Source organism: Ictidomys tridecemlineatus, chromosome 7 (assembly GCF_052094955.1).
Source record: "Ictidomys tridecemlineatus isolate mIctTri1 chromosome 7, mIctTri1.hap1, whole genome shotgun sequence".
Classification (NCBI taxonomy): domain Eukaryota; kingdom Metazoa; phylum Chordata; class Mammalia; order Rodentia; family Sciuridae; genus Ictidomys; species Ictidomys tridecemlineatus.
The window spans coordinates 139,800,950-139,815,675 of record NC_135483.1 but is presented as its reverse complement, the minus strand read 5'-3'; the positions used below and the strand labels follow the sequence as shown (position 1 = coordinate 139,815,675).

Below are 14,726 nucleotides of genomic sequence, written 5' to 3'. Positions count from 1 at the left end.
ATTAACGTCTTCACCAAGTTTTGAAATTTTCTTCAAGTATTTTTTTCAGCTGCATTTTATGTCCTGTGACTCTCATTACATGTATGTTCAATTACTTACTAGTGTCCAACAGATGCTAATTTAAAGCTTTTTCTTTCTGTTATTTAATGTGAATAATTTCTTTGACCTGTCTTCAATACTGTCCTTCTCAGTTCTGCTTTTATGCCCATCTAGTGATTTGTTTTTTATTTCAGAGTGAAATTTTCAGTTCCAGTATTTACATCTTTTTCACAGTTTTCATTCTGCAGAAATTTCCAATTTGTTCATTTATTATAAGCATATTTCCCTTTTTTATTTTAACCATGTTTATAGCTAATTTAGCTGATTCTAGGATCTGTGTTACTTTATAGTTTCTCTCTACTAAATGTCTTTTTCTCAAGTGTAGGTCATATGAGCTTGTTTCTTCATATGTTTAGGAATGTTGTATTTTTTCTATACTCTGAATGACATACATAGTGACTGGGGATTGTTGTATTCTTGAGAATGTTGATTTATTTCCTTCCTCCCTCCCTCCCTCCCTCCCTCCCTTCCTCCCTCCCTCCCTTCCTCCCTTCCTCCCTTCCTTCCATTTGTAGGCAGTTAATTTAGCTGAACTGACATCTAAACTGTGCCTGCCAAATGGGGCCAGCAGCTCAGCATCTCTGTTCAGTTGTTTTAGCCTTACCTGGACTGCTTGTAGTCTTTCCCACTCGTACATGAACAGCTAGAGAGGTGGGCAGAATTAATATGCAGAGTTCAGGACTCTTTCTTTGTGGTTCTCTGTTTTCCAGCATATTCCTCCTTCCTTTTCAGCTATTGTAGACTGAAACTGGTTTTTAAAACCAGTAAAACTTAAGATTTAATCAAAAGTTTTAGTTGCTGACTCTTAGGGCCTTCCTTCAGGAAAAAAAAAAAAAACTGTAAAAACAGGAAGCCCTCCAAATCTGTTCCCATCCTCAAAGTGTTAATCTCTCATTTGGTTGCTCAAGTATCTTCAGGTAACAAACTATAGAAATGATCCCTGAAAGGATAGTCTTAGTTTTTAAATATTTTTCCAGAATTTATAGTTATCTGTGGGAAGGTTATTCTGATATAAGATATTCTATTATTGTTGGTGGTTGGTGTTGCTGTTGCTGTGTGCGTACACGTGTATATTCATTTTTTTTTGTTTCAAAAATAATATTGCATGAGTTTATATTGATACTTCTAATTCAGGACTATAAAAATTTTATTTGCATCTGCATCTTCTATATTGAGAATCATGGCTCTCGAGATCAATGCAGAAGATAGAGATTAAATAAATAATGTAATACTTAATTCTATCAACAAGTAAATAATATTGCTGCTTGATTTTAATTCTTAAAGTGATTAAATTCTTCATTTTGGATTTTTGAAGTCTGTTTTCATTAGATTCTTTGGGAAGGGCTTATGGGAGCAGTAGTTCCTAATGTTGTATTTTGAATACAATATGAAACAAATATTGTATTCTACTAACTCTGAAAACCAGAGTTTCAGTCTACAATAGGAGCTTAAAATTAAGGAAGAATATGTTGAAAAGTAAACAGATAAAACAATTTGTTTTAGTGAATATAAAGCACTTTGCTCATATTTCTTTCCTTGACTATGTTGTTTTGTTTTCTTTTTGCATAAAGTATCGCTTTTGAAAACTTTGATGTTGGCCTTCTGGGTTGATATTGTTAGGTACATATTGTGTTTGTTTTTCAATCAGAAGTTTTAAATGAAATTTCATTTTTCAGGGGAGTTTTTCTTAAATTGTAGTTTTCATTATTTTCTTAAAACTCTTTTAGGAATTCTGTTGCCTGTATATTAAATATTCGTTGCTTCATTAGTTGTTTTATCTCAAATTCTTTTCATCTTTTTTCTTTTAATTTAAAGAATGTTCCTCCTTTATACTTTCTAGATCCCTTAAAGGATCATCTGTTAGCAGGGTGCAGTGGCACGTGCCAGCAGCTCTGGAGACTGAGGCAAGAGGACCCCAACTTCAGAGTCAACCTCAGCAATTTAGCAAGGCACTGAGCAAGTTAGTGAGACTCTGTCTCAAAATAAAAAGGACGGGGGATGTAACTCAGTGTTGTCAAGTGCCCCTGGGTTCAAGCCCTGGTTTTAAAAAAAAAAAAAAAAAAGGATTATCTGCTATATGTATTTGCCACATTCATTTGGTTTATATATTTCCAGTACTATTTTTATTTTATCTTTAATGCTTTTCTGAGTTTTGTTACTTCTTATAAATACATTATTTCTGAGTTTTGAAAATCTGATATATGCTTTTCGTTCTTGCTTGAATCATTTGGGGACAGGGGGGTTCCAGACATTGAACTCAGGGACACCCAAACACTGAGCCACATCCCCAGCCCTATTTTGTATTTTATTTAGAGACAAGGTGTCACTGAGTTGCTTAGTGCCTCGTTTTTGCTGAGACTGGCCTTGAATTCGTGATCCTCCTGTCTCAGCCTCCCAAGCTACTGGGATTACAGGCATGTGCCACTGTGCCCAGCCTTGAATCATTTTTGTAAAGTCCTTTGGCTCATTTTGAAATAGTAGGTTACAATCTTTACCTATTTTGTGGATGTGTGTTTCTGGTATGTTTTTATTTGTTAGGTGTTATTCTGTATCTTATTCTTTTTCCTTATAACAACTTTATGGGGCTGACCCAACATTATTTTCCATTGCTTACTTTTTGTGAAATTGGATGTCCTGTATGCTAAGATGTGGTTCAGGATGGCTTTTTTTCTGAGTGCTACTTTTGCTGTTTTGGGCTCTCCTCAAAACTGTGCATGTGCTTTCTGAGATTTCTAGGTCATTTTCTTCCCCACTTTTTATTTCATGTGTACCTGTGGTGCTCAGTTTTAATTCTACACCCATTGCTTTATACTCATTTTACCTCCCTATCAAGGAATGGTCTGTTTCAAGAATTCATAAAGGATAGACTGTTTCAACTTCTTAGACTTCACTGTGGACTCCTTGCACTTAGTCACTATTTAAAGGACAAAATCCTTCCAATTATAGCTTTGATATTCCAGTTAACTGCTGGTTTTGATGAGTTCTTTGCAGTTTGGGGAGTATCTTGTTCTCAGTTCTGGCAGACATGTTTCTTTTTACTTCTTCCCATGCAAATAATGATACAATACAAGTCTTTTGGTTGTTGGTGATTTTTTTTGTCCACCTACTGTTTTAGTGGGGATTTATTGAAATTCCTGTCACCCAGTGTTGTAAATGTTGCCTCTGGGTTTTTGATTTACTATTTAGTTTTATATTATTTTTTTCATGGAAGCTCAAAAACCTTACCACTGCTTTCATTATTCAGAATCTTTCTAATTTATCACTTAATTGCTGTGATGTCATAAATTTTTTTTACGTTTAACAAACTTGTCCTAATTAGATTATGACTTTTCCCGAGTATTTCTTAAATCTTAAGCATTTCAAGTACTGTCCTATATAGAAAACAGCCTTTATTGTATCCAGCATAGTACTGAACATGTTTGTAATTGTCAGTTTAGAAATTTATGTAAGGATGATTATAGGCCCCCTTGTAACTTATTAATAGTAGGATTACTATTAGGTCAGATTACTATTATTTTTACTAGTAGAAAGCTACTCTAATAAATAAAAAGGAAATGTGAGTGCATCAACTGGCCTACAGGAAGTTAATTCATCATTTGGCATATATGCCTTAGCCTGTTGGCTTCTTTTTTTAAACGTTCCTGGAAGACATTGATTCAATGTATTATGGCACAAAAGAGTTCACAAAATAATAAACATCATAAAACTGTATTGGAAGTAAAGCAGATGTCATCCTAAAGAATGATAGCCCATTTTTTTCTGTTTGTCAAAGTTCAAAAATTTTTCAGGAAATAGGGAAACCCTTGAGCAAAGCAATGGTCAGGATGGTAAAACATTTTTTTAGAAGATTAAATTAAACAACAACAACAACAAATCTAGAGCAGTTCATTAATATGAAGGAAAGCAAAGGGGTGTATATGAGATGATAGAAATGGTACTAATGGAGGGAACTGAAGAGTGTAAATAAGACTTTAAAGGTCAAACAATACAATAATTTTTATATTGGGTACTAATTTTAGTGATCTTGTTATCCTAGCAGTGGCCCAATTCCTTTGCTTTTGAACTGGTGCTCTAAAAAATGGGTCATTTTCTGAAACACAGCAGAACTTTATTTATTTGATAAAACTTGCCAGGATATTGATAGTGTTAAGAATTTTGTATTTCTTATTTTTATTTCACTTGGATTCAGTGCTTAAAAGAGTCGTACTTTATTTTCATTTATGAAGATAGATTATGTACTTTATGTTTATTTGAAATTACTACTAATTTTTACCTTTTAAAAAATCTTTTAACAGGCCTCAACAAATAATGAAAGCTCTAATCACAGTTTTGGAAGCTTGGGATCTTTAAGTGACAAAGAATCAGAGGTAAGTACTTCCATTTATATGGTACTGTTAAAATAAAAGTTGGTATCACCTTTTAATTAAGTAGAGTTTTTTTTTTCTCTTTTTCTCCATCGTTGTAATGCTGAAGTTAGAGCATTTAAGGTTCTTTTAGGAATATCTTGTGCTACCTTGTGAAACACAATATTTAGATTGAAGACTGTATTTGACATTAGAAAATACTGTTCCTTTGGTTATGTAGCTGAACGTGTACATTAGTGATATACAGATATCTTTAATGGAAGACCATTATTAGCTATTCATAGTTCTATCAGATGAAGGTGGTTTTTGAAATATGTTGCATTTGATGGTTTTCTGTTATTACTTTTGTATTTCTCTCCTTAGTTTGAAGACAAGTAAGAGTGTGTGTACTTTCTTAGATACAGATATTCATTGTTATCTTGCTTTTAGAATTTCTTATGAAAACATGTTGCTATTTTTCACTTTGTACATTTAAAAAAATCTGATGAATCCTTCCCCTCGTACCCACTTACTGACCTCACTAAGAAAATACACAGTGTAAGTAGGGATTTGAATTCCAGGTAGAGTTCATTTTGAACATTATATACTTGATAGCATCTTTTAAAAAATAGGTAGACAGGAATTTCTTTGTGTTTTAGCATTCATTTGTTGATGCTACAACTTCACTTTTTGTGACCATAGACTTTTCTCTCAGATTATATACTTGTCACTTAATGTTTAACGTTTATGTGTGTGTGTGCTTGTATTTTCCCTGTCAGTATTAACTTATTTCTGCTTAATTCATTTCAGTGTTTCTTCTTCTTGGGTTAGTATAGATCTGTCACCTTGTTAATACCAACAGGTGGTCAGCACTCTCTTTTGGCCTTTGGTTTCAATGTTCAGTGGAAAGAGAAGTTCAATGATGACATCTTTTTAGTCCTTTGTTATTGAAAGCATCTAGGAATCTCTAGGTAGACAGTTGTGCAGTTCTGTGCAGGCACCCGGACACTCCAGAGGAGTGTGGCATAGGGTTCTCACTCATCAGGCTTTCCCTTCCGCAGAGACAACTGGCAGGCAGCTGAAAGGACTGTGCAAGTGACGGGACTTTATCTGCAGTAGGTTCCCTTGAGGTAAGCGTTAGTAGCCCCTGTAGCACCAGATTATCACAGTTTAGATTTTTTCAAATAAACACACTTACTAAGTCCTTAAAAATGGCAGCTTTAGCTCTAGTCAAGTACAGTTTTTTAAACAGTGTATCAAGAAATTTTTACTTTTTATTTCCTAGTCTTTGGAACATTTCTTGATATTTTCATGGAATTGGGTGTATTCAGTAATTTAACATGCTCTTCTTTTCTAGTCTTTTGTGTTAAGAAGGGCAGGCAATAAAATAATTTTGAGGTTTTTTTTTTCTATTCACCAAATGTGGTGTTTTTATATTTTTTTAAAAAAGGCAAAAAATTAGATCACCTATAACCATTATATCTTTTATATTCTTTGGAGGTATCTATACTCCCCATATAAGTTATAGATTTAGGTAGTACATAAACTCTTTCAGAGAAGTTAGCTATAAGAAAATTCCTCTTACTTTTAGAGAAGTCCAAAGCTACATTTTAAAAATGTTGGTGTTTTGTTTTGTTTGTTTTAAGAACTATAGTTACATTTGCAATGAAACACAATTTGCTTAACCATTGAATGTACAAAGTTTTATTTGTGTAGAAGTTTCATGTTTGGGGTACTAGAAAATCTTGAAAAAATCTTTTGGCTTTTGCCTATCTGGGATTTTTAATAAGTCTAGTGGCAAAATATTGGGGGCATTACTACAGATTATACATTTTCCTTAACATACAAAGAATCAACTTTTATTATTATTTTGTTCTGTTTTTCCATGTAAGAAGTTGCTTATTGGAAAACGAATTCCAGGTTTTACCTTTATAGTAGGTACCTTAATTAACTCCTTTGAGATGAAATTTTATACACATCAAAATACAGATATTCACAGTTTGTTAACTGAATTGGTTGAGAGTAATCTGTTGCAAATTATGTAGTATGCCATTAGCTTGATATTATTTATTTTGCTAATCCATTCCCTGATCATTATATTTTTAAAATAGTCATTTTGGTTTTGTGAGTAAATAGTACAAGAAGGTTTATTTCTTTAAAAATAGCTGTCTTCTACCACCCACCCATGCCCATCCTCAATTTTTTTAACTTTTATTCCTGGTATTTATTTCCATATTTTAATATAAAGTGTACATTTTATTTTGGTTCATAACTTGCATATTATCTGTTGATTCCCTCTTGGGTGATTTTACCTAGTAATGTCCCCTTTCTCTACTTTGTATTCTTCTGTCTGATACATACTCTTTTCAGACACCCAGAATCCTATTTTTTTCTGTCCTCCGTTATAACTAAAAAGCATATGATAGGCACTGTTAGGGAGATTGAATCTCCTTCAAATGAAATTATTATTTTTCTTATATGTGAATTACTCTATGTATGAATTTGACTTATTTCTAAATGTAGAAAGAAAACATTTTCCTCTTGTTAATAATGAAACCAAGATAAGCAGTCAGTGGTTTTGTTTTTCATTTTGCATTACTCTAGGTCTTTTGAACAGGCTCCAAAATTCAGTGTTGTTTTCCGTAAGCATTTACTGCATATCTGCTGTCTTTTAGTCTCTATGCCCAAGTACAGGATATAAAGATAAACAGGATACAATCCCGTCCTTCAAAGGAGATCAGTGTCTAGTAGGATTGACAGATATTTAGACACCATTTTATGAACAGGGTGTGCTGTGCTGTAACATTTAAATAAGCACAAGGGAATATGGGAGGAAAGATAAGCAACTCCCAATTCCATCTGTCTTCAGAAGAAGATAGGCAAAAGGGCTTCCTTCAAAAAAGAGATGATAATTAACTAAGAAAGGCTGTGAATTTATCCCAAAGAACAAAGCATGAGAAAAGGGTAGGCAGAAGGAGACTAGAGTGTGCTTTTGCTTCTATATACAGGTGTGAAAGTAACTTGGTTACAGGCATAGATCAGTGACTCTCAGCCCCTCGTGCACTTTAGATTACCTGAGAAACGTAAAAATACCAAGCTGCCTTGTGATTCCAATAGTTTGCAAACTATAGGGAGTATATGCAAAAATAGTGAAAGATAATCAGGATCAGGTTTTGAAGACTCTTGTATCTCATGATACGGAATTTGGACTTGAGGTGATGGAGAACCACTGAAACGGGAGGAAAAAAGACAATGTAGAATTGTAAAAGGCTTTTACAGTGTACTTTTGGCAGTGTAGAGGATAGGATTGAGTTGTTAGGAAAGTCATTTTGTTAAGGAATCCTACTTTCATTACAAAACTCCAAGTCCCCAAGGTTTAATATTGAGATGAAAAAGTGGGAGAAAGGAGAGAGTTTCTAATTATACTGTTCTCAAGTTTGTTGGACTCTGTTTTCTTCTTTAGATTCTCTACTGAGAAGTTACTAAGACTTTCACTATCCCGGCAAATGCTTATCAAACTATAACGTGCAAATGAATCATTTATATTCTTAAGTCAGTAGGTCTGGATAAGTGTTTGCATTTCTTATAAGCTCAGACATTTCACTATATTTAAAAATTATAATCAGCAAGATTTGATGAGTTTGAATTAGCATAAAGAAGAAAAGAAAGGTACAAAGGATAATTAAAAGGTATCTAGTCAAATTGAAAGGTATCTAGCTTTAGTTCCTTTGACTGAAATAGATAACACAGAATGAAGATGAATAGATTTGTCACTCTAGAAAATGAATTCTGGTAATATCAAGTTTGAATACCTGTGGAACGAACAAATGGGGATATACCTGCAGATGGTAGAAGCTATCTGGAATTTTGGAAAAAGGTCAGACTAAGAAGTGTTTGGCCATACATATTAATCAATGGATGGGTGTAGATAGCACAATCTCAGAAGTGTAGTCTGAGGATTCCTAGGAGTTCTTGAAGTTCCTTCAAGGAGTCTATAGGATCAGAATGGTTTTTGTAACAGTTCTAAGAAATTATATGACTTTTTTTCTTTCATTTCCTCATGAGTTTATAATTAAAATTTCCAGAGGCTGTATGATACATGATGCCATTACATTGATGATTTATGAATTGTGTATTTCTACATTCTAGTGCTATAAAATTTCTTGTTTTAAATCCTAAATGGTAGATACCAATAGTTGTAACCCACATGAATGAAAGCTCTTTGGGGTTCTCAATAATATGTAGAGGGATTCTGAAACCCAGAAGTTTAAAAACTGCTTTTATAGATGAACACACCTGTTTTTCTCTTTCTCTGTGTAATGCTTGGAGATATTAGCAAGTGAGATAGATAGGTTGGAGAAAAAAAAAAAGAGTAACTTGTTATGGAGGTGGGCAGACAATGGGAAGAAAAACAGATAATGAAGGAGGAGGAATAGTGAGTAAAGTCAGATGTCTTATAAAAGTCAAGGGTATGATTGTTAAAAAAGAATGACTAAGAATTTGTCACTTAGGCTTAGTTTTAGTAGATTAAGGGTTGTAATTGAGGAATTGACAGCAAATATTGATGGCTGTTGACAGAACCTTGATTGTGAAGGAAAGGAAGTAGTTTCTATATTATATGGGAAGGGAAGGATTATAGAGCTGTGATGGAAACAAGGAAAGTACTGAAAAGAGAAGAAGGGATAGAAACAAAACCTAACATCTTTTTCAGAAAGAGGTATGAACAAGTGAAATCTAGACACCCTGGGTGGCAAGGTTAGTCACAGACAGGTATATCTAATAACTTTTCATCTACTTCATTGTGAAAATGAGTTATCTTTTATTTACTTATTAAGTTATTTATGCATGCATGCTGGGTATTTAACCCAGGACCTTACGTGCGCTAGGCAAGCTTTCTACCACAAAACTGTCCTTCCAACCCCAAGCCTTATATAAACATTTTAGAGTAGTACCTGAAGGAGTTAGAAATATGGTCATGAGCTTATCTGCTGCCTCATTTTATGAGGATAAGAAGCCCGTGTTTCTTTTCTTTTTCTAATATCTTATTTTTATTTATGTATTTATTTTTATATGGTGCTGAGGATTGAACCCAGTGCTTCATGTGTGTGAGACAAGCGCTCTACCACTGAGCTACACCCCAGTTCACCATGTTTCTTAATTACTAGTGTTTACCATGTTTTAAACTTACCTTGATTTACCTACTTGCAGTTCTTTTGGTAAGACTCTTTTCTATCTAAACGCAATGACCTTCTTTCTTTGTTTTCTCTAAATTCTGTACAATTTCTGTTCCAACCCCTACCTGAGCTCAAGATGCAAAGATTAATTATTTATTTTAGAATTTATAATGATTTAATGTCCCAACCATTTTTCTTTGTTTACTTTTAGATGTCCTAGAATATATTTCTCTTACTTATTTTCTACTGAGGTTGGGATATTTGTCATAAACTTCATTGAATTATATTATTTTCATTAATTTATATTGGAAAAACAGTTGTCTCTTTGTACATGTGTGCTTACATGTAGTATACTCCATAATTTTAATGTTTCTAAAGTATACATATATAATTATTCTGTTCTTGTCTTAATTTAATCTTTAATACTCATCTTTTACAATATGTTTGTGTAACTTAAATCAGAGTTGAATAATATATGTTTAAAATAAATCTCTCTCTAGAACCAGTATCCCCCCTCCCCATTTCCTACTAGGTAATTATCGAATCTTAATCCTTTATCCACTGGCCTTAAATTACTGTTTATTGTCTATCAAAATATATTTGGGGTTTTTATATTATTTATCATTAAATATTTCAAGTTATGAGTACATTGAAGTTATTGCATCTTGAACATTTTCTGTTTTATCTTGTTTTATATGTTCTCATCTCTTGATTTTCTATTTCTTTAAATTTTTTTTCTCTCTCCCCCCACCATCCCCTCACTCTGCCAGTAAGGCAAGGTCTTACTATGTTGCCATGTTTAGATCCTCAAACCTGAGATCCTCCTGCCTCAGTGTCTTCAGTAGCTTGGATTTTAGGTGTGCACCACCACATCTGACTTCTACTTTCTGATGTTTTCTTTTTTCTCCTCTTAATAGTTCTTAGCTTGACTAAGGCCCTCAGTGAACAAATTAAGTACAATAGATTAATTGGAAGTTATGATCTATTTGAAAATAGAGATAATACTAGCCTTAATTTTGGGTTTTTAGATTCATTTTTAAAGATTATTATTTATTTTTTTGTTTACATATATTTGCTATAACTTGGAGAAGTTTTAATGCCATAATCTAAACCCCCAAGAAAGAAAAGAGAACTTAAAAATGAATTTAGTGATGAATAGGTTGAGTGTAATGGAAAGGTACTCTTTTTGTTTTGAGTACCAGGGATTAAACTCAAGGGCACTTGACCGCTGAGCCACATTCCCAGCCCTATTTTGTATTTTATTTAGACACAGGGTTTTGTTGCTTAGTGCTTTGCTTTTGCTGAAGCTGGCTTTGAATTTACGATCCTCCTGCCTCATCTTCCCCAGCTGCTGGAATTACAGGCATGTGTCACTGCACCTAGCCGGAAAGTTACATTTTTATTATTGTTTACCTCAAATAAAATACCTTACTTATGACCTTATTTTGATTAAAATCTGTTGAATTTCTGAAAATGTTGGACACCTAGCTTGGTGCCCTCTTCAATTTTAAGAAATGCTGTCTGTATCCTGTTACCTAAATTATTTACTAAAATATTTCAGCCTGATTTATATTTATGGTCTTCTTGATGGGTTCCTCTGTCTTTTCCTTTCTTTTTCTTCCTACGGTAGTATTTTCTCACTTTGCTTCTTACCAAAACTCTTTTAAATATTTTTAAGTTGATTATTGTATTGACATAGAATGTAGCAGTGTTGCTTTATATACATCATACAATATGTACAATAACTATGTTGTTTTGAAGGGTAGCATATGCAACAGAAATGGTGTATTTTGTAACATCAGTGAATACTTATAATTTTCTCAATGGAGGAATGAGAAATCTGTTGTCTTTCGTACTAACATTAACAATCAAACATGAATTATGAGGCCTAAAAGTACCTGTGAAATAACTTGAATTTCCTTGTAACTTATTCTTTTATTTAAAATGAAAAAACTTAAAAATTATAATACTAGAATGCAGGAATGCAGAAATACATAGTTTGTAGATCATCAGGATTGTGATGACATCACATGTCATACAGCCTCTGGAAATTTTCGCTATAAATTCAAGAGACCATGAAAGTAAAAAAAAAATATGCCAGGTAGATAGTTTATGTGCCAGCTACAAATAATTCTTCCATATTCATCAGAGTAAGGTTTCTCAGCCTTAACATTTTGTGCTAATGTAGTTTTGCCTGGGGTTGGGCAGAGGCTGTGCTATGCAGTCAACATAGGATGCTTAGCAGCATCTCTGCTTGTACACATTAAAATACCTGTAACCCCCTTCCTCCCTGTTATCAGAGTGGTGACCAAAAATATCTCCAGGGGGCTGGAGGGTTGTAGCTCAGTGGTAGAGCACTTGCCTAACATGTGTAAGGCACTGTGTTTGATCCTCAGCACCACATAAAAAATGAATAAATAAATAAATAAAATAAAAGTATTGTGTCCATCTACAACTAAAAAAATATTTAAAATAATTTTTAAAAATATCTTCAGGTATTGCCAAATATCTGCTGGTGGTAGGGCGCAAATTTCCTACAGTTAAGGACCATCCCATTAATAGAGAAGAGAAATTTTAGCAAGTTAACTGAAGTTCTGGATTACAACTTTCTAGATTTTACATCTCTAAATGGGGGAACAGAAGTACAGAGGATGTAATTAATTTGCCTATAGTCGCATAGATAGTAAGTAATGAAGTCAGAATTCTTATTCCAAAGTATCTTGTCTTATTTTAAAGTAATGGCTTCAATGTCTGGCAGTATGGGAATTAATAGTTAGATAAATGACCCTTTTAGTCTTATGAAAATGTTATTGGGGGGGATATTTGGGTTTAAGATATTTTATAGTATTTATCAAATTTGTCAATCCAAGAAAATAATGTAGACTAATTGTACTTCACAAATGTTTAATTTTATGTTACTTTTAGATTAGGTTTTAAGGGCATTTGGCAGAAGTTGACATTACTGAGAAATTTGGTTTTAATATTTTATTCTTTAGTAGAGTGCTATAAATACTAAAATGCTTATTTTTATGTTAGCAGGATACAGTGCATATTTTACTAATTTTATTTGAGATTAATTCTCATTTTCTAAAATAACTGAGTAACCATAACAACCTATTGGACTTGTTGTAACCTAATTAGTTTTCTGCTGTATGTCACAATTTTGGTCCCTATTTTTAACAAAAGATTTTATGGAGTAATGTTTTTAATTTTAGAGATTCTATAAAGTGGAATATATAGGAAATATTGACTTATTATTTTAGATCGATTGTTCCTAGTCCTGATGATACATCAAAATCACATCACTTCTGGAGCTTTAAAAATTCCTTTGGTGGTCTTCTAGAGGTAATTAAATTTGGACAGGAAGCTCCCAAAGAACTTTTAAATGAAAACTTTGTAAATTATTCTGGTGTGTAGTCAACATTGAGTATCAACGCTAAAAGATATATAACACAACTTTTTAAAAAATAAATCACACTTTTTTCTGGTTGCAAATGTTTTTTTGTTATAGAGAAAACAGTAATACTTTTTTACCCATTAGATACAGATTTTGAAAGATTAATAAACATTGTCATAGTACTAGTATAAAAGTAGATTGATACTGTCTTTGAAAATGCAGTTTTGCATCTAAAAATTTAATTGTGCACATTCTGTGAGACAGCATTTACATTTAAAAATATCCCAAAGAAATTGTGGTATAAGGACCTAGGGATTTGTGCTCAAGGGAATGTTTGTAGGGTTATACATGCTATAAAATGTTACTTTTATCATGGATGTCACAATGGGACAAAGTTACAAGACCATTGTTATATATTTTACTATTCTAAGTACTCTCAAAATGCCAAAATTTCCCAAATAAATTATCTTGAAATGTTGCTTCTCCTCTGTGCTCCTCACAGCTGTTGTTTTATATGGCTTTGGCAGGGGGTAGTACTAAGGATTGAATGGACTCAGGAGCACTCGACCACTGAGCCACATCCCCAGCCCTATTTTGTGTTTTATTGAGAGACAGGGTCTCACTGAGTTGCTTAGCCCCTTGCTGTTGCTGAAGCTGGCTTTGAACTTGGAGATCCTCCTACCTCAGCCTCCCCAGCCTCTGGGATTACAAGTGTATGCCACTATGGTTCGAGTCTGTATGTCTTTTTTATTCTGGTTGTATGATTTGAAAACTACCGACAGGATAATTTGAATAGGAGAGAAAATTCAGCTTTATTCTAATTTTAAGGTATAGTACTCTTTAACAAATGAATCCTTAGAGGTAAAGCAAGAGAAAGAAAAATGCTAATAGTTATGCTACATAAGAAAACAGCAAACAAAATCACTTTTCATCAGTACTGAAAACTTGAGTATGTTCCTGCATTGATTTATATAAATTTAAATGATACAAGTGATAAGAGTTTAAGAAGCCAGAGTGTGAGCCAGCAAGTAAGGTGGTTTAAAAATGAAGAGTAATTGTTTTAGTATTATGTTTCTTTTGAAACCCATGGTTGTGGATGGTGGACATGTGTGAAAAAAAGTGAAAATCCTTCAGGCTTTTAAAAGTGTTGTGAACTGGCACACAGCAAGTTTCCCTGTGAAACAGCTCACATTTTAGTCTGGTGTTTCTCCAATTTCTTATTATTGGTGCCCTACCATCTTTTATTACATGTTATTAAATAATAAAGGCAATAGAGCAAAAAGTAGACAACACTAAAAATTGCTGATTTGTTGATGTGATTTACTAAGAAAGGCAAGGAAATTCTCTTATTTGAAGATAGGATTCCAAAATATTGCATAAATGACCTTTTTATATTAAATATTAAAATCAGCAATATAACAGAGATCTTTTAGAGACCAAAGATTCAAGCAAACATGTAATAATATAACAAAGCACAACATATAATCCAGATAATAGTTCTTGATATTAAAGTTTCAATGCTTGAACAGAGACAGTCTGTGAATTTTAGGTCATGCCAGCTCAAAATCATCTATGAATTAAAATGTACATATTTCTTGATGCATTTTATCAAAATGTAAGTAGGATACAAAATAGCAAGAAAATTTTCATAAACAATTTGTTTTATTATGGTATATTATTATCTAACCCAGTTTTTTAAAATTTAAAATTTTG

General features: G+C 33.0%; 1 protein-coding gene and 1 pseudogene across 7 annotated transcripts in view; one reads left to right on the top strand and one right to left on the bottom strand.

Annotated features, from left to right (window-relative positions):
- Positions 1 to 14,726, top strand: part of Tlk1 (tousled like kinase 1) — a 139,446-nt gene that overhangs the window by 70,140 nt on the left and 54,580 nt on the right. For 3 of the 7 annotated variants that reach the window (XM_078017575.1, XM_078017576.1, XM_078017579.1), the window contains one exon: positions 4,395 to 4,466. In XM_078017575.1, coding sequence (XP_077873701.1) covers positions 4,395 to 4,466 — 72 coding nt within the window. Of the gene's footprint in view, positions 1 to 1,939; positions 2,060 to 4,394; positions 4,467 to 5,503; positions 5,573 to 14,726 lie in introns of all 7 variants that reach the window. The other 4 variants (XM_078017582.1, XM_078017580.1, XM_078017581.1 and 1 more) reach the window with 3 other exon arrangements.
- LOC120883852 (small nucleolar RNA U3) lies at positions 823 to 1,055 on the bottom strand (annotated as a pseudogene).